At 37.5% G+C, this 20,845-nt stretch overlaps 1 protein-coding gene across 1 annotated transcript in view; it reads left to right on the top strand.

Annotated features, from left to right (window-relative positions):
• The window catches only part of myo3a (myosin IIIA), a 76,095-nt gene that overhangs the window by 52,858 nt on the left and 2,392 nt on the right, over positions 1 to 20,845 (top strand). Inside the window, exons 21-36 of the mRNA XM_066718108.1 lie at positions 269 to 422; positions 903 to 991; positions 1,082 to 1,211; positions 4,153 to 4,226; positions 4,369 to 4,410; positions 4,643 to 4,720; positions 5,371 to 5,576; positions 6,242 to 6,353; positions 6,813 to 6,975; positions 7,507 to 7,593; positions 7,730 to 7,853; positions 8,368 to 9,331; positions 9,846 to 9,990; positions 12,987 to 13,081; positions 13,569 to 13,609; positions 19,855 to 20,016. Of these exons, the coding sequence (XP_066574205.1) occupies positions 269 to 422; positions 903 to 991; positions 1,082 to 1,211; positions 4,153 to 4,226; positions 4,369 to 4,410; positions 4,643 to 4,720; positions 5,371 to 5,576; positions 6,242 to 6,353; positions 6,813 to 6,975; positions 7,507 to 7,593; positions 7,730 to 7,853; positions 8,368 to 9,331; positions 9,846 to 9,990; positions 12,987 to 13,081; positions 13,569 to 13,609; positions 19,855 to 20,016 (2,666 nt within the window). The remainder of the gene's footprint in view (positions 1 to 268; positions 423 to 902; positions 992 to 1,081; positions 1,212 to 4,152; positions 4,227 to 4,368; positions 4,411 to 4,642; positions 4,721 to 5,370; positions 5,577 to 6,241; positions 6,354 to 6,812; positions 6,976 to 7,506; positions 7,594 to 7,729; positions 7,854 to 8,367; positions 9,332 to 9,845; positions 9,991 to 12,986; positions 13,082 to 13,568; positions 13,610 to 19,854; positions 20,017 to 20,845) is intronic.

The following is a 20,845-nucleotide window of genomic DNA, read 5'->3' as shown; positions in this document are numbered from 1 at the left end:
TAGGAACACATGGTGTATGTTATATTTGAAAATGTATTTCATAATAACTTCAATTCACCTCAAGTTGTTTTACAAATGTCACACCATAAGCATATCATCAGTTTTTTAATGTAATTTATTTACTGACAGCTTGTGGCCTGTGGATAATAAAACAGCCAATAAGATGCTGCAACTAAGATGAACACAAGTATAGGATAGAACTGTACATGTCTCTTGCTGAAGAATATGATAAGGCATATTGAATGAGATTTATCATTGTTCCTGTCAGAACGAATACCTGAATGAAGACGTGGATGCTCGAGTGATTGAGTATGAGGACAACCGGCCTCTTTTGGATATGTTTCTGCAGAAGCCAATGGGCCTGCTCTCATTGCTGGATGAGGAGAGCCGATTTCCTCAAGCTACAGACCAAACCCTTGTGGGCAAGTTATTTAGACTTAGACTTAATCATTTCAACATGTGCTGAAGTCCCCAAAATGTAATCATCTAATTCATTTTTCCAATCATGGTTTTCTGATATGGCATATTCAGGAATGGGTGTTTCAAAGTGGGAGTGGCTGCTGACCGAATTTAAATTGACTCTCAGAATGGGCTACATTTTCTTCCAAACACAATGAAGTTATAAAGAGTCACATAAATCTTTCAGTGTCCTACTTTAAGAGACCATGTGAGCAGTTTACACATGTATTTTTAATTATGTAACACCAGATGTGCAGTACTTTTATAAATGTTATATATTTATAACTATGGCCAAATACTTATGCATTGTATAGCATTTAGGATCCGCCTCCTTAAAATTACTAGCCTTCAGAAGCACTCCAATTTCCTATCATTAATAGACTGTACACATTCATAATATTCACTTTTTTTCTATTTTCTTTTTAATATGATGAATATTGTAGAAAAGTTTGAAGATAATCTAAAATCAAAGAACTTCTGGAGGCCAAAGAGGGTTGACCTAAGCTTTGGGATTCATCATTATGCTGGGAAGGTAATTTCTTTCACATACTCGATGCATTTTCAGAACAACAGTGCAGTGGATCTAGTAAGTGAAAGTTTCTGTTGTTGTTATTTGTATTAGGTTCTCTACAACGCCAGTGGCTTTCTAGCAAAGAACAGAGATACTCTTCCTGCAGATATTGTCCTTTTGCTGAGGTCCTCTGAAAATGATCTGATACGCAAGCTTGTCACCAATCCTCTCACGAAGACAGGTAAACACTCCCAGCAGTAATTATAGGGGTAAAAAATATACTTTTCTTTTGAACAAGCACTGTGTTTGATATGCAAACATTAATTTATAATTCTTCATCCTAATTTCGCACTTAAAAACACTGCAGATTGGCACTGAGGGATATTTTCCCTTTCTCTCTTGCCCTTTTCTTCTGTTACTATAAAGGCCAAATTCTAACTCAATATTTTCTTAGTGCTATGTAATTTCTTGGCTCAGAATTTTAAACCCACAACAATGAGTCTGTTGCGTGTAAGGCTTAAAAAGAAAAGAACACGAGGTATATTCCACAACAATGATCTCAAAAGACAAAAAACAAGTTCTCGTGATGGAGCCATGCATGCTATTCAAATGCATGACTACTTGCACCCTTAAAGCTATGCAGTCATATGACTCACAGCTTTGGCTAGCTTAAAATGTTGTCAAGGAAGTGGAAATTACTTGATGATGCTTTTAAAAACAAATTGGTGCAGTGCATAATAAACCTTGGCCTATTCCTTATTATCTGCTGGCCATTTGCCATCATTCTTTACCTATCTGCATCCTTTCAGTTCATTCAGCTTCCCTGCGTATAACAGACGCCTCCATATTTCGTCATAAAAGGGAGAGGAACAAAAAAAAGGATTATCTAAGAATGCTTCCAGAGTTTAAAGCAAAATCCTGTGATAACTGACTTCATCCTCTTACGTTTGGTTTACACCTCTCCTCTTTATTGTTATCACTAAGACCTTGCTAAGCATTCTTTTTTTCATGCGGTCTCATAATGAAACTGAAGCAATTCTCAGTTAAGATCCAAAGGTGTCCTTGCTAGTGAATCAGTATTGTTTGCAACAAATTCACGATTGAGTTCTGTTCTTCTGGGGACATAACTCTATGTGTGAAAGTTATGATTAGCTTCAAACACTACTATCCCAAAATACTGTAATTGCTACAAACTAGCTCACATTTCGTTTTCATATTTCCAGCTTAATGTGCAAATTGTTCATATTAATTACTGTTTGCAAATTGTCTGTAACTGAATTTTAACACAGTTCAATTTGATGGGCAGGTCAAAGATTATCAGATTTTGGCATTGTTATTTAAACCTGCAAACGGGTCGATTTTACTTTTTGCAGTGCGTCCTTCTGAAATAAGATGGCCGCCTAATTATGTGAATGGCTGGTCACTGCTGTGTGAGTACTCCTCGATGCCAAGGAAAAGTAAATGCAACTCAAATCAAGTAGCCATTACTCACTGCTGCATTCACTATTTTTTTTCTTTTTCTTGTGTTCCTTTTTTAGTAAAAGGGCTTCTCTTGATCCTGTAGTAGAGTCCCCTGATCTGACCCTAGTGAAGTTAAACACACTCCAAAGCCTGCGATGTATATTTTGCCCCGTAGCACTGCATTAGAAAGTCAATCATGCATACTTCTTGACGAATGAATCATCTAATGGCAACGAGCAGGCAGGATCTATGCCGTCATCCTGTGGGGAAATTTGGCTTTTTCGCTTCAAGCCTCGGCAGGCCGTGAATAGAGCAAGAGTTTCTAACAATCTTTGCAGTGTACTAGTGACTAATGCTGATATCTTGCAGGGTTTAAAAGTGGTGCTTTGTCGTTATTGATTGTAGTTCATAATTCCTGACAGATTTCTGACTAGCCCCCCCAACCCTTTTTTTATAAATTCACATACAATTTTGTTCTATTTAGCACTCAGTTTAGAAAATATAAAAAGTAATGTGTATCATTGGAAGAATGATGGATCATATCATTCCCTCAGCTTTTCCCTCGCATCCTTCTGCCTGCCTTTTTTTTTTAAATCTCTGTATGGGTACACTTTCCACTTTCACTGCCCCTTCCATGCCTAATTAATTCCAGATTGGGTACAGGAGGTCAGTGAATACCCTGCTGGTGAACATAACTGGGATCGGTGACATTTGCAGTATCTCCTCCATTTTTGCATCACTCGTAAAACACAATGTGGCATCCCTGAATAAATAATGATTCACCTTTCAAATGCAACACAAACTATGACGTTCAGCTCATCACTCCATACACAATTGAAAGAGGTTACCCACTTTACTATCAGTACACCCAAAAAACATTTGATAAATAACTATTGTTAATACAGAGAGGCTTAACCTCAAACATTTAAATTAAAGAGTAAGGTTACACATGAATTCTGTTAATCCTTCTCTCTACCACACATACATATTTGCGTGGGCTATTTAAATCTCCTAGACCAAATCCAGTTACCAGCCATTGTAAGCTAATAGCTGTGAATGAGGTGTTCTTATAGATTAACCTTGCTGAGAGTGACATGAACTGCTACATCACAGGCTGTCATGCAAAGCTTAAGATATTCACAGCCGATATGTTTGAGAGCCATAATGACCTAAGAGTGCTATATCAATATGCTTATTCCAGGGTATTTTAGAAGACCTGGGCTACAAACAACATTTAAAGGAGCTATGCTATCTGAAGTGTCTCGATGAATATACTCTGAAAGCCTTTCCTTCATGGTTCCCTGTCATCCTGTTTTTCTCTTTAAATACTCTGCCTCATTGCCTCAACAGTTGAAATACTATGCCATTGGGACAGACATGTATAGTCCAATGCACAGACCACATTTTGGCCACATTGAAGGAATTCAGATGAAATCGTGTAATCACAGTGTTATCCTTATTTTAACCTATTGGATTGTTTCCTAATTAATGTATTTCTGAAGTCGTGATAGGCAAAACCATTCCCTAATTTTAAAATATGAACTAAACACCAAGAAGTCCTTTGATATCTCATCTTTGCTTTATTTTCTGCTTATACATTAACTTCTTAGTAATGATTCCTTCATGTATATTAATATAGCACATCATTGCAGAGTTACCTACTGTCAGTAGTTGTCCCAAAGTAAATTTCACTCTGACGTGTGTTCTTCTTTCTCTCCAAGGTAACCTGGCCCATACTAAGGGTAAAGCGGCAGGAAGCAATCGTAGTACTCAGCGCTCCTCAAATACTGCCAAGGTACCCTTTCTTGTTTTATTTTAGTGCTGTTTCAAAATTTTGTTTGAAAATGTATGAACCATAGTTTTGTGTGCTCGCTCTCAGACCAATTAACTTCAAGTATCCTCCCTGTCTCTCGCTTTCCTGGTTTCTTCTTGTAAAGATGGAAATGCTTGTGTTGTTCAGTTCATTATCAGTCTGTGAGGTAATAACATTTTCTCCATCCATCTGTACTACATAAACAAAACTTTACTGGCTTTCACCACTCCACAGAGCAATTTAGCATTTAGTATAGATTTAAGCTTTTCCTGGCACTTTTAAATATTTGTATAGAGATTTTATTAAATAAATTAAAAGCAGCATTTAATTTGTTAACACATGCACAGTTATATCTGCCATCCTGATATGATTTAATGATGGGTTTTACTGGCATGCAGGGTGACAGCGGGGAGTCTGCACATCATCCCAGAGAGACAACCAACATGAGAACACAAACTGTTGCATCATATTTCAGAGTAAGATTATGAGATGTATTTTGGATACATTTTCCATTTGAAAATTCATGAAAATATATACATTTTAAATCTTTTCCCATTTCAGTCTAAGTGATTATCACTATCATCATGAAACACATTCTTGCATTGAAAGAAAAAGAAAATGTTTAAGCTTTTCTTCATGAGTCGGACATGATGAAGAATATTGTTGAAGACTGTAGTCACAGTACTTTACCGTTAAGTCATTTTAATTGGATTTGTTTTCAGCTTAATTACTTTGAAATTGTCTTAAAGTTGGTAAACCCAATAATTTAGCTTTTTGTCTTGAGTAAATCCATTTTAATTACATTCTGGGACTTGAGCATCCATGTAAATATGTGAGGCTTAGTCTTTCATGACCCACTTGTCACAATGGATGTGATAATTATTTTGCACTTACCTATGTGATATATCCTTTAGGGAGCTACTGAGATTCTTCCTTTACCACGATTTCATCTTGACAATTATAATTCCAAAAATCATACACTAGCGAACAATCAATTAGGGAACAATCAATGTTCTATGAAAACATGGGGTTCTTACACACATTGTGGAGCTCCTCATTACATAGGTAGATCAGGTTTCTTAATGCTTTTCTCTTTCTGAAGCATTTGTGCGTTTGTGGTTTTCAGTACTCTCTCATGGACCTGTTGTCCAAGATGGTGGCCGGTCAGCCGCATTTTGTCCGCTGCATCAAGCCCAACAACGATCGCCAGGCCAGCAAGTTTGACCGGGAGAAAGTGCTCGTCCAGCTGCGCTACACTGGTGTCTTAGAAACCGCAAAGATCCGGAGGCAGGGCTATTCTCACCGGGTTCTCTTCGCCAACTTCATCAAGAGGTGAGGGTTTCACACTCTTCATTCATGAAGTCAATGAGAGGTTTTGTATACAGTCACAAAGCATAGATGTTAATGGTGCAGATCTTAATGGCCATCTTATTATTGTTATCATGATGATTATTTTTTGGTATTAATTCATTCAGCATATTCAAAGTGACTGGTCTAGACCAAATCAAAACGTTGACCTACCTGCATGTCAGAACTTGTACCTAATCTCTCTTTATTTTATTGTAAAAATTTACATTTTAAATTAATTAAAATGTACTTTTAAGATGCCTGTTTTGATTTGCAGATAGATTCTGCCTAGGCATATGTTGCAAATATACACACAGAAGGTTACAAATATACACACAGGTAACCTGTAAAACAAATCTAAACTTTTCTTCTAGGGTATTGTATTTTTATGTTATGTTCTCATGTTAGCACATGTTATTCTCTTGCTGCACTAAAGCTCAAGAGAGAATGATAAATAATGAAATGGTTCCAAACTAAATTCTGTTTTTGATAGATGTGTTTTTGAAAACCTTTTCCTGGCTATAAGATACCATTTTTATTATTATTATTATTATTATTATTATTATTTATTTTTATTTATTTTTTGTATTTCTTATGTTATATAGGAATAAATATATTTATATATGTATTTTTTTTTCTTCTTTTCCAAGGTATTTTATTCTGGCATTTAGTTCAAACGAAGACCCTCCTGTGAGCCCAGAAACCTGCGCTGCAATATTGGAGAAGGCTAAACTTGAGAACTGGGTCCTTGGGAAAACAAAAGTAAGATTCCTTTCAGCTTTTACAATATTGCTTTTTTTGAATTGCAGGTATTTACAGTTTTGTGTGTAGACGTCCAGTTGTTTGACGTGGGGCTCAGATGTTGGGGTGTTTATCTTCCTGCGTAGATTTCAGGTTCAAGGTGATTATGCATATTGGTACTTTCTGTACCACATTGGAAGAGATTTGTCCTCAAATTAAATGATCACTGACTTAATGATATTTGATCTTATATGTTACATCTACGTTCCAGCTAGTATGATATAATTAAATATTAATCTAATGTAAAATACATTTGAATGACTGAATTTGCAGAAGGCAGGGTCAGATCTGTCTTTATATATGTTAGGATTAAGATTCTGTACTCTGGACACATCAGCCATCTCCTGTCTGCATGAGTTAAGGCAGTACTGACAGTTCTTTTGTGCGTTTTTTATTTGTGCTATTTTGTGCTCTGTACAGGTGTTCCTGAAGTACTACCACGTGGAGCACCTGAATCTGATGATGAAGGAGACTGTGGACCGAATAATCCTGGTTCAGGCTTGTGTGCGAGGCTGGCTTGGAGCCAAGCGATACCGCAGACTGCGAGAAAAGAGGGAACAGAGCGCAGTGGTCCTCCAGTCCGGTAAGTATCTCCGACACACTGCCGTTTCCTGCTCTGAGCACATCCAAAGGGTACGGTTTTAGGAGAGTAAAATCAATTTTTCCCACTTTAACATCTGTCTTGGTGAATGTGTTTTTTAACCCATTGTTTTATTCTTGTAAAATAATGAGGGTGAATTTCAGCAACTACAATAATTCAATTCAGAGTGAATACGTAGTAAAGTATGTTTCAGTCTGTGTATCATAAACACACTGCTCACATATGGGATGACCTTTAAAAAGACAACTTATTTCTTGAACTCATGTTTCTAATTGTTTTCTTGTTTGCATAATTTAAATAAAACTCGGTGCCTGAAGGTGTTGGTTTAATTAAATTATAAATACTAATTTCTAAAGGAACAGAGTCTAGTCTAGTGATTCCATATGTGAGGAAAATCACCCATGGAACCTATATGCAATTATAAAGGTTTCCTGCTGTTTACAATCTCTAGGCCTCAAAATTGTATGTCTGTCTTTTAACATGGTTTAAATTAACATGTCTTTCTCTCATCAGCTTACAGAGGATATAAAGTTCGAAAAGAGCATGTAGGTGAAAGAAATACAGCCAAGAATGTGACTTTTATCACCCAACTACAAGCTGGTAAGAATATATTTACCCAACTGCCATTTCTATGCATGTGCAATGAAGTCAATCAAATTGTATAATTTGCTGTGGGATGAATCCATGCGCAAATCTGTCTGAGCGTACTAATGCACATTTATAATTATTGTACCAGTTTGTAGAGGATACCTCGCAAGGAAGAAGTACAAGGAGATAGTGGATGAAAAAAACAAGGCTGCTGTAAAGATCCAAGCTCGCTATAGAGGACATAAGGAGAGAAGGAGCTTCAAAAGAAAAAAGTATGTCTCTGGTATTTCAATGAAACTTACTAACTGTTTTGACATTTCTCAAAAAGGTTGTCTGGGACCGTTAAGTGCATACATTTTTTGTTGATTTAATAGTATTTTCCTTTTGTTTGTTTTTTGTTTTATGTTGACTCTGGTTGCCTTCTCAGAGACCAAACTCCCTTTAAGAACATAAATCGAAAAGAAGGTTAAACCCACATGCAGCAGAAAAATCACTAGTTCTATTAACCCACTGTATGTGCACTGGTCAGTGTGTATATCTGTCAGTGATTGTGCTAGTGTTGTGTGACTTCATCTTGTTTTGTCTGTCTAATGTAGGTATATGATTGATTTTGCATTAAAGGTTTGTTCTTTTTTCAAACAAGTAATTTACAAAAACAAAATCTGTGCTTGAAAAGAACAAAACCATACTATTTTTTGACATTGTTGAAGCATTTTCAAGAAATAATTCAAATCCCTGAGAAATGTGAAAAAATGAGTGTTTAAATAAGATGTCCACTTGCTCTAGGGAAGCAATGATGAAAGACAAGCAATCAGCAGACACCAATTCAGTTCAGGAGCAGTCGGGTGAGGAGGCAGCGCCACAGGAGACGCCCAGTGAGAATGGGGACCAGCAGCAGCAGGGTGATGAAACGAAGCAAGAGCACGCAGCTGTCGTTCTCCAAAGCAACTACAGAGGTTACAGAGAGAGAAAGCGGTTAAAGGAAGAGCAAGAATTTAAACCTGATGACTTTGCAGATTTACCTCCCCCAGTTGATGAAGATGACATCCAATTGGAGTTGGTGAGCTCTGAAGAGGAATCCCCTGCAAACACCGACGAGCAGGCCAAGGCTGCCACCGTCATTCAGAGCAACTTCCGAGGACACAGAGAAAGGAAGAAGCTTGAGGAAGAGGGGAAGATCCCTCCGAGGGGAAAGAAGGCCAAGGCCACTGAGGAAGAAACGCAGCCGGATAAAGAGTCTGTAAAATCAGAGGAGGAGAAGACCGAGGTGACACCAGGGAATGAAAAGGATGAAGCCAAAGCAGCGGTGGTCATCCAGAGCAACTTCCGCGGTCACAAGGAGCGGAAAAGACTGCAGCAGGAAGGAAAAATACCCAACAGAAAGGATGTCAAAAGGGAATCGCAGGAGATACCTGCGGCGGTGGTGGAAGAGCCAGAGCCGCCCAGTGATGGGGGAGGAATTAAGGAGGAGAGAGCAGCGACTGTCATCCAGAGCAACTACCGGGGTCACCGGGAGAGGAAGAAGCTGAAGGAAGACCGGGAACAGGGAAAAGTCCCAGGTCAAACTAACGTACCCCCGGCGCCTTCACTTGCACTTTCCAGCCCTGAAGACACCAACCGGAATGAGCTGAGCGAGGAGGAACAGGCGGCCGTGACCATCCAGAGCAACTTCCGCGGCTACAAGGAACGCAAGTACCTCAGAGAGAACTCCAGTAAAGACACGGATGAGCTGGAGATATTTTCTAAACAAGTAAGGACCTAGATCTCTTTTATCAAGTGTTGTATGTGCTGATTTGTTTTCATATGTAACTGGAGCCTGAGCTGGCTAAGGCAATGTCGCTTCACTTTCATCCCCCCACACATCGACTGTCATTTGGTGGTGATTTTTTTGGGGCTGTGTGGATGAGGTGCTCGGAGGTGTGCCTGAGATGGTGGTTCAAAATGCCACCAAGTTTTAACTGCACAATCCACACACACATGCTGTAAACAACTTATTTCATGCATTCCTATCAGAGGAGTGCAATTAAAAGGAAGACATCAGTCAGGATAAAGATAAAGTACTGAGGATTTCATAGTAAATACACTTTTCTGAATATTTTTGCATTGCTGGTAATATCTGTCTCTTGAAGTGTATTTTAAATGTTTTGTGAACAAGGTTAATGAGAACCATGAATTACATTCTGGACACAATCCTACGTCTGACAATTTATGTTTTTTGTGGAAAAAGTGTTCTAATCTAACTTGTACATCCTTCCTTTGTCTAGATAAGCAAGTTTTCCGAAGACTACTTAACTCTTCAGCAAAAGTTGAATGAAATTATTTTGGCACGTCAGTTAAACCCATTAAACTATGGTATGTTCGTCAAAGGAAAGCAACTCAATGGGTACCCTGCAAATTATCCCCCACCAGGTATGTAACGTACCATGTCTTGGTTTATATGTTATTCAGTATTGTTGATTTTGAGACATAAGTAAATAAAAATCAAAAAACAAAATGACAACATAAAATTAAATCACAGTAACTAACACGATCAGTAAATAATTATCACAACCTCTCAAACATGAATACGCTCTTAAGCCCGTATTATGTTTTTGGGTGTGCGTTGTTTATTCATTCAAGGACCTCAACAGAATGCAGAGACTATATTCTTCAGGAAGTCATCCTATTTCACTGCAGACATGACAGTTTCAATCCCTCTTTCATGCATTTTTTAAGTATTTTATTCTTCAATTTGCAATTATCTTCAAGACCTGGATGATTTTCAAGAATGGACTTCATTGAGTCTCATCAGGAGCAAATTGAAAAAATAAGATTCTACTGACCATTAATAAACTTTCTGTAGTTCAGAATGTATACTGTTGCCATTTTTGTTTAGTGGGTGCACACACATTTTGGAAGCGGGCACGTTAAGGAGAAGATGAGGAAGACATATATCATACAACAAAAGCAAAGTAACATCCTGTACCGTGTGTAAACCATGCAAAGCTTTATGAGCCTTTCTTCATTTCTGCATACAGAAACAGATCTGTAATTGACCAGTATTGATTGTATTTGTACACTGAGATAATAAATTACTGTATGAAGGCTCAAAATTCAGCAGCGTGTTGTGATTGGTTCGCAAACACAATATTTCAGACACACGAGCAAGAGAAATTACAAGGTGTGCCAGTTTATCATGCAGCACCAATGTCACGCTGCAGCACTGTACTTTTATACCTTGATTTCCAGATGACCACCTGAAGTCTGAAGTCACCTTTTACTTTCTGTCTGAAGACATTGAGATTCTGGTTTTTGCCAATCTGTCATCTTGAAAGCTTTTTCTTCACCTGCCTGCAAACTGTGGCAATGTCATTCTTCATACATGGCAAACGAGGAGAAAAAGACTTTGCCGTTCATTGTAATATGACTTAAATTGCAAATTGTGCAGCCTTTCATTGCCTTTGATCAGTTTTGTAAGAATATTACAAGGCAAGGAGAATAATCGTCAAAGACACATGTGTCCCAGTAACTGTTTCTCTTTGGTGCCAAGCTTATTGAACAAAAAAACATGGGCTCTTGACGTTGTTCTGATATTTGAACAGTAATCAAAATAAAATGTGCCAAAACAAATAGTGGATTTTAGGTACATATTTAACTAAAAAACATGTATTGATGTTATTGGATAATATCAAAACCAGATACATAACGTACTATGATAGGAAAGTGTATTAACTGGCTTTTAAATTACCACAGTTGCTCTTCTCACTAAACAAAAATGCAAAGGGTAGCAAAGCGGATTTTGGTAGAGTTGGTCGCAGGATTTGTAGATTATTGTATATGTAATTGCTTTTCAGCCTTCAATTGTGAACATGGAAATAGTCTGGTTAAAGGTCAGCTTCCCCATACTGTGTGTCAAATTGCAAATCACAGCTGGATTTTCATTATCTAAAGATACTGGGGTCCTTAGTGATTGCAATTAGCTTGTCAGCTATAATTATCTCCATGTCCCCTTTATCGATGGCTTGCAAATGATATACTTTGACTGAATACATCCCATTTTACTATTCCATGCTATAGGTATCCACCATAGCCATGTCTCTGACCTTTGCCATTAGGCTTCTTCTTGACTTCTCACAATAATAACCCTTTTTATATTTATTTCTGATTATTTGTGGATGGTTTCACCTAACTTAAAAAATCATGTATTTATGTAATTTGGTCATGATGATAACAAAGTGCCTGTAATGCATAGGTACTCATATATTTGTGATTGCATTTCAAATACAATTGTCCATGACCAAGGAAAATCATTAAATAATAATTGTTGCATTTAATCAGAAACAATTGTAACAACCATTAATGCTGGGACTAAATTGCTTTTGTTCCTCTGAGCAATTCAATATTTCCAATGACCTTTGAAGTGCTGTGTTTAATAAATATGACAAACTTTTTTTGTTCATAGCTAATTAGCTTTTGCAGACACAGATTAATGTCTTCTCATTACAGTCTTTAACCCTTACAGAATGGGGGGTTTTGTTATGCAGATTTCCCATTTTGTTCCACCTCAGAGTTAACCAAGGGGCAATATAAGACTTGTATTCATACAGTTCATAATAAGATATGCAGGTTTGCATGGCTTGCTAAATTGGTAACTAGAAGCATGCTTGTTCTCTTTCTCAGTCTGACAACTTTAAAATCAGTTCTAAAGGTAACATGGTTTAATTGGCCTAATATACATCTACATATGTACGTCTGTATTAGTTGATGGAAGTCTACACAGAATTTGCTGAATGGAGGGTGTAAACATTGTTGTCACCTTTGAACACATAGGGCACATTGGGATTATATGAGATTAATATTTTGCTTTTCATGATCAATGACTGTGTCTGCTTCCTTCATTTTGGTTTGGAAATAACCTCAGTTCACTAGCACAAAAGTACAAATGCTCTTAAAGGAAATTTTGAATCCCTTTTAGCTACTTCCCTTACTCCACCCCCTGTTGCCTTTCTATTACATTATTATTATTATTATTATTATTATTAATAATAATAATAATTATTATTATTATTATAATAAACAACACCCTTTTACATTTTAAATTAGAAACTACTCCTTTGACTTCTTAGTATATTCATGTACCCGTGTTAGTTGAAAAGTAATTTTCGAAGGACTTTGATTAAAAAAAAACATTTTGTAGAACCAGCACTATGACTGTACTACAGCACAAAGACATGCTTAAAAGAAAATGGAAATTTGAATTAATTAAAGAAGCTTCTATAAGTGAACATTGGTTTGTCTCTTAAAACGCAAGAACCATTTTTAAGATAGTATCGCAGTAAAAAATTAAGCAAAGTAAGCAAACTGTAACTACCAAGGAACAATGAATATACTGACTACTCAAGATTGTATGATTTTTTTCCCTGCAGTAGTAGATCAGAAGCAGACAAGGATGCCCAGACGGACCCAGCAGCCAAAAACTCTGAACACAGCTGAAGACTCAACCTACTACAACCTGATCCATGTGAGTGGCCGTGCACGGCAGCCAGGCCAGTTCAAACTAGGCTGTGATGTCTGGCTCGTCCCACTGAGTTGCAGTGGTGGACACAATTATGGCATCCTTCTCTGTTGGTCAAAAGTATTGCATCACTGCTTAATAACATGCCAGCTAGCTGGTCACTGACATTTTGCCCACAGTGCCAAAGAAGGCCGTACATGTCAAAGAGAATTAACTGTCTGTTTGGGTAGCTTTTATTGATGAGGATGCCAGGTGCTGCACTCTAGGTATTTTTGTGAAGCATGAAAGAAGTTGCTTGATGTGGGTCAGTCAAACACTTCCAAATCAAAAACAAGTACTTGTGACACTGATCTGTAAAAGCACCATTTGTGTATTTAAAAATAAACATCACTTTATACCTTCATTCTATCAATAAAAGTTCACAATAACTTTCACTTTAGAATTATTATTTTTTTAAATATTGATTAACTTACATTTAAATGTATGCTTACAGAGATCAGTCCAGGATGATAAACGGAAGCCAAGGAAACAAAGGTAATCCATGTTTTTGTTTCATTTGCTCGTAATGATTGTCATGCAGTCCAGCCGTATAAGCTGGCGAAGGCCTTGCCGCTTCATATTCTCTGAATGAGTAATTGGTGTGAGAAGCTGCCAGTGTTGAAACAAGGGAGTGAGTCGAAGCTAAGTGGCTGTATTATAATACTTTTATGGAAGCAGAAAGTAGCATTAACTACCTCATTACTCTTCAGCAGGAAGGTGTCACAAAGTTAAGTTCCCTGCTTTCTTGTATTCTGTCTTACAGTGTATTCAAGATGGACACTGAAAATCATTTCTATAAAGCATTTTGTTTTCAGTTGTGGAAAATTGTGATACATATTTTGCAAAAAGACCTGAGAGCATCTGTTAGACTTTCAGGCCCACAACTTACCATTCCTATTTTGAGTATGGTACAATTATGGGTAATAAAACATGATGCAATTGTATGTTGACATTTAATAAATGTTATTAAACTAGAATAGAGAGAGAGATATAGATCTATATCAGTAGCAGCACTGCTGGATGAAGGTCTCCCCAAGTGGTCTTCACTGGTTTCGTTGTACAGGGTCTCTTTTCCAGGTTGCTCCAGCAAAGCTTCTTATTTCATCTTCCCACCTTTTATGTGGTCGTCTTCTACATCTTTTATCATCTCTTTGGATCCAGTCAGTAGCTTCTGTTGTCCATCTTTGCTCTGTTCTTCTTGCAGTGTGTAAAGCCCATTGCCATTTAATTATTTTCACTCTTTCAAATCTCACACATACTTTTGTTTGGTCTGATCTGATCCATGTATTTGTTTTTCTGTCTATTCTTATTAAAAACATAAAAATATATATACAAAGGAGCATGGAAAGATGTCTGCTTGGAATAACAAGAAGAGATAGAATAATAAATGAATGGATCTGAGAACAAACCAAACTATTTTACATAGTTGAATGAATGAATATGTAAAAATGGCACAGGGCTGGACACACTGCAAGAAGAACAGATTGAAGATGGACAAAGGAAGTTATTGAATGGATCCCATGAGATGATAAAAGACCACAAAAATATGGGAAGATGAAATCATACAATTTGCTGCTGTGACATGGAAAAGAGAAGCTGTAGATCAAAGCAAGTGGAAACATCTTGGGGAGCCTTCATCCAACAGTGGATCGATATAGGCTGAGTGTGATGGTGATATATATATCATTTGAACTCTTATTTATAACATTACAAAAAATAAATCCATATCACACGCCTTACAAATGTCCAGGTGCTGGTTAAATTGCTTATACAACTGACTGTGATCCCACCAGTGTAGCTACATTAGCAATGACAAAGCATTTGGGTACAAGCATACTTCAGATGTAGAGATTGCATTCCAGTTTTTGCTGTGGTGACTTCAGTTCTTCTTCTGCACTTGATTTTACATATCTAAACAAAAACATGCTTTTTTGCACATGTCCTTATTTTATTTGAAATCTACCATTGCCCATGATGTGAAAGCAATGTCAGGCTGACTTGCTGTCTATATTATCTAACAGAACAATATTAAAGAAATGTACAAGCTTTAGATATCCCATTAAACATAGCAACCTTATCAATTCTGAATTTCATGTTCCCCATCATTTGAAGCTCTTATCACCTAGTGTATATTGGTAAAAAGAAAACTGTGACAGATATGACATCTATTTAAAACTTATGCTGCTATGCTACAGTTATCAATTCAATTTTCAAACTGTCTGTTTTTCCTTGATCCACAATAGGAAGTTTAAAATAAATGTATTTACTGACAGATGGATCAGTTATTTATTAACAATCTATTAAAGGTGCATATTACTTTGAACACTTGTTTGTATATATAATGCGATCCTTCTCCAGTGAAAATGTAATAAGACAGCCTTGCCTTTTCTTTCACTCTGTTTAATGTCACATCATTTTCAGTTCTTTAGGTCAGGTAGTAACACTGCAAACACCTGGTTTATAAAGGTATAACAGTACAGTGGGCCCAGTTTAAAAAGAACTTGAAGGCAGCCTTCATATTTAAATTGATCCTACTTAAATAAATCTCTTCAGACATCATTTCCCCCAGCATACTGTGTTCTTTGCTGCGTCCTACAAATTGTTCCCTGTCTCTCTGTGCTACCTTAGTGTGCCAGGATGGTGATCAGATCAGAGTTTCATATAATGATTCTGCCAGAAGTTATTTTAAAATAACAAGCAGTTCTGTCCCCATTACCTAAATGACCTTAATATTTCTCATAAAAAAAATAAAAAAAGGTTGGTAAATATCACAAGGGGGGAAGGAAAGCCTACTTAAAGTTAACGGCTTTCTCTGGTTGGTTTCAGGGCTGCAAAATATATGAAAATCAAAGAAATCCAGATAAGTCTGGTCGAGGTAGTGGGGTCCAGTTTTGTCACTTCCAGGCCTGAAATGTAACTGTGTCTAAGATTCAAGGTGAGCTACAGCACAGAACGGCGATGAAGGATCCCCCCAAAAAATGAGCAGATTGATAGAGAGGTATGGAAGAGGAGGAGGAGTGAGGAGGTTTATTAAAGCTTGAGAGACAAGTGCAACAGGCAAGAAAATAGATTTTAACATCAAGGGTAATAATTTGTTATCAGATGGATAAAGCCCACGGTGAGGGGAGTAGTTTATATGCATCATTAGGGACTAGAAGGTCAGGAGAAAGATTGCATCTCCAACACGTGTTGACAGCAGTGTAGATGGTGTCGACAGCCTGTTAACCTGTTCAATTCAGGAATGCCACGGCTGCAGGGACAAGGGAGTGAAGGTTATTCTGATAAACCTTGTGGAAATGTAAAGAGCAGACAGTGAATGCCTATTCCCCCAAACTAAATCAACTTTATAGATGCAAATAAATTGTTAAATCATTAAAATGGTCTTCAGTATTAAACTATCATAGTCCGGTGAGCTACTAATAGGGGCAGTTTTCGAATATGTTGCCTAAAGTACAATAATGATCTGAGTGCACTGAGGACGCTGTGAATGGACAATGCCCGAGCCACAGTACTGAAGGAGCCTGCCAGGTCTGTGTCAATCTAATAGATTCATTTTTTTCAGAGTTACCTAAACTGTCAAATAAGATACCTGAAGGCAATATGTCCTTTGTCTTTTGATTAATGGAATATTAGACAATTTGAATTAGTATTCATTCTCTCACAAAAAGTAGAGAATCTGAGCTTGTTGGGGGGGGGGGGGGGGTTCAAGTATTAACAACAGAAATATAGAATAATGGAAATGTATGCAGTTTTAAGGTCTTTTCAAAGACTTATGATCCAGATAGCATATCTGAACCGAGGACTCGGCTATATTATTTGCACAAATGCCTTTGCAATATTTAGACTTTACTTTGTGAAGCACTTTTACCTATTAGGTATACAATATATGTAGACCAATTAGTGTAATTTGTTTGTTTGTCTTAGTCCACATTTATACAGGTTTAACTTGGTAAATTTATCGGGAGGGGGGGTTGCATTTTTAAAATGGTTTTCCCTTTTTACAATAGTGGTTTTCAATTGGTTCAAAGTGTCTTCACTGGCCTTTACTACAATGCACCATAAATGAGCCACATTGTAGTACACTAATGCTGCATTTATACTAGCATACCCGAGCTGTGCTGGGCCGGCACCGTGCCTGCCTGGTATGGTTCGGCATGTTGGGCTCGCCTTTACACTTTAGAAAGGCAAGCCGAGTGAATGGTGTTGCGAATAATGAACATGCTGAGTAACAAGTCAATGATGCATTATGTATGTGCAATCATGGTGTTCATTATGAACAATGATGATGTTCATTATACTCATAGAGAAATATAATACACAGAGGGTTAAAAATATTTATATTTTCTATTTGTATTTTTAGATTTTGTATATTGGAATATTTGTGTAGGTAGAGATTCAGTTTAGAATGAATTACTGATAAGTAAATGAAGAAACGTCAGCAATAGCCCAGCCGGGAGTTTCCCTTCAATAACTCAGACTAGAGAGGTAGAGTGCGTTGATCAGAGAAGTTTATTCGTACACAAGTTAACTTGGAAGAATCTCACACAGAGGCGGTCTCAGTGTAGTTTATCAAAAGTTACATTCCACAGTCAGGCAGTTATACATAAATGCTTGTGACGCGACAGACTTCTGTCCACTCCTGAAGAGGCACGCATGGCAGTTTTAGATGTCCAGAGGGTCTGCTCCATCTCTGTTGCTGCGGTATAGACAGTTTAGGCAGACTTGACTCACATTGGCACTACACGAGGCCAGACACATATATATAATTATGGCGTATACCCTCTTTCAGTTCCTCTTTAGCTGCAGACCTCATAGCTCACATACACTTTAAGAAAAACAACTCCATGTAAGGCATTTCTTATTGATATACAGTCTTTCATAGAACTTGTTCTATTCCCATTTACCCTCTTTATAGAACAAGTTCCTTTTTCCACCCAAGACTGAGGCACGTACATTATTTACCCATAGTCAGACAACTCTTTTTAGTCCTATGGTTCTCTGTGCACTTCCTCCTTGTGGTTGCCATGTTATTGCTGGCAATCCGCCACGGGAGACTCAGTAACCAGATGTAGCAGAGTCTACACCGATCCCTGAGATCCCTGGTCCACTCTATTCCTATTATTTTACCCCTTCTTCAGTAAACAATGCAAATATTACTCCTTTTTTTTAGTGTGTTGGCAGAATTTAAAACAATTTTCAGCCTGGAGCCAGATTCAGATATCTTTTGAGGCCAGAGTTTCACGGTTTGGTTCCGGCTCGGCTCGGGTATTTGTTAGTGGAAACACAGCCATACGGGTACGGGTATGCTAGTGTAAACAAGGCATAAGTAGAAACATCTATTATGGTACTCCCATGGTCCAGTGAGGTAAATCATAGTGAAGGCATGTTTACTCATAGTAAAAGGTAAACTTGCATCACTACACTACATGTAGGTACCTCAATATAATCAATTGTTAATGCTGGCAATAGACTTGTCTTTTTCCACTTTTACAGTATGCCTTTTCTAACCAGATCTATTTATCTTTACTCTGCAGTTAAGGGTCAGGGCAAGCAGCCCATACATCTGCTGTGTATAAGGGAGGTGCATCTCTCTTTTTACCAAATTACCTGGACATAAATGCATAGTCAGAAACACTAGGGAAGATACTGAAAGTCAGCTGGGTGACTACCAATAGTGTGAAAGGGTATCAACAGGTCTGCTCGGCTAAAACCGAGATACTGGATTTTTGCAGATACAAAGTTTTGAGTGGTGTGTTAATCTGACCTTTTCCACCTTGTGAGTATTCTAGCTGCCACATTTGACTAGCACAGCCAATGTGTGAAGACCAATCCAAATATGAATGCCTTGTCAAACATTTTGACATCACCCAAAGACCACAGGTGGTGTGAACCTAATTAAATGCATATAAATGTCTGACTGCATTACATTTTACAAAATAGGATATTCTGCTGAGTTGGAATCCTCACTCTGCTTTCAAATGAAAACTAAACGAGATTGATGGAAGGCAATCTCTGTGGAAGAATCGCTGGGGGGCATTTCATCTCAACTCATAGCTACCACATTTGCGTGAAATGTCATTCTCTTATTTAAAAATGTAAAAGTAACCCAAATCCAGCAGAAATAGGGTCTCTGTGGCACTGTTAGATAGTCTGAAATTGAATGAGATAATACTTCGGGAGGCCTGGTGTATAGATTGGATGCAATGGGCCTTGCAAGTAACTTAGATTGCAATTCAATTACATAACACACCCTGTAAGCTGAAATAAGGCAGATAAAACACATGAAGAGGAAACCAACTGTTTTAGTTCATCAAAGGAAGACGGGTATCATTATATATCATCACTAGACTAGACCAGAGAGAGGATCACACTTTGCCGTCCACTTACAGGAATTATAGGAGGGGGGGATCTATTTCATCACAATGAAGCTTTATTCAAAAACCTAGAATTGTGTTTTAAACAATTTGTAAATAACCCAATTATTATCACTACCTACTACTAGTCGGACTAATCAAAGTCACACGGGGAACTGTATTTCAGAAGCATACCTTGCATATTTTGAGTTTTCACGGTTGAAATAAGAAGTGAAAATGTAGAAAACTCCTCTTCAGTCTTCAAAGGCCATAGTACATCTCCCCGGTGCTTGGGTAAATAAAATAAATAAAATGAATGGACAGTGCCCCTGTAAACCCATCCTCTTTCAACAGTTCTTCTTGACTAAACCCACTGTATCTCTTCAGTCCAGGGAAACTATTGGACGATGAAGACTCTTACTACCAAGACCTTTCCTCCAGTAACTCTGTGAACACAAATTCCAGTCCAATTGCCTCACCTGACCAAACGTCTTCTAGCAAAGGGCCATCTTCAGAGCCAAAGGCCCCAGAAACCAACAGCACTGGAAGGTAAAACACACAGGAAACACGGTTTTAAGCTAAGCACCATGCAGGACATTCAGAAGTGAGAGAAACAATCCTCACCATCTTGTTTTTAATGTAGTTTCCATTGGAGTATTAACTTTTCATTGCTGGCAGAATTTATTCACACACAATATACTGGGAAGCTATTCAGAACTCCATATTGCTCAACAGACTGCACAGTGACTGAAGCCAAGGTGTTTGAAAGTGCAATTTAAAGACATATTTTCCAGCAAGTATGTATGTCTCAGTCTGACATACTGTATCTGTCAGCAGACTTTAAACGTAATATAAACAAATGTGTTTTGATACGAGTACATTTACAGGTGACTGGAAAAAATACATTATAACTGTATCCTAGGAAGTAACATTATCCTTGCAAACCGACAATGGGTCACGCAGCAATTCAAACTCTTTATTATTTAGGGAAGATCCAATACGTGTTTACTTTGTGTACCAATTTAACTGTTTAGAGTTGAACAAGAAATTAAATGTAGTTAATTGTGTACTTGTTTTTATAATTAAAAAATGTGACGACGATGGCTAAGTACAGTTAATAATACTTATTGCAATTCCAAACCTATTGTATTTTCAGATGTTTTTCATATGAAGCAAAATTAAAATGGTAGGAAATGTTTAAGAAATGGGTTTGGATTTTGTCTGAAAGTAGATTATTTTTCTATTGATTTTTCGTTGTTGTTGTTGTTGTTGTTGCTATTTGTTTTTAAATTCTGTGTATTCCAACTCCCAGAATTGCCTGCCCATAAAAGACCAATGCAATTTGCATTCACAATTAGGCTCATTTGGTTGAACATGT

This window comes from Amia ocellicauda, chromosome 2 (assembly GCF_036373705.1).
Source record: "Amia ocellicauda isolate fAmiCal2 chromosome 2, fAmiCal2.hap1, whole genome shotgun sequence".
In the NCBI taxonomy this organism is placed as follows: domain Eukaryota; kingdom Metazoa; phylum Chordata; class Actinopteri; order Amiiformes; family Amiidae; genus Amia; species Amia ocellicauda.
This window is presented reverse-complemented; position numbering and strand designations above follow the sequence as displayed.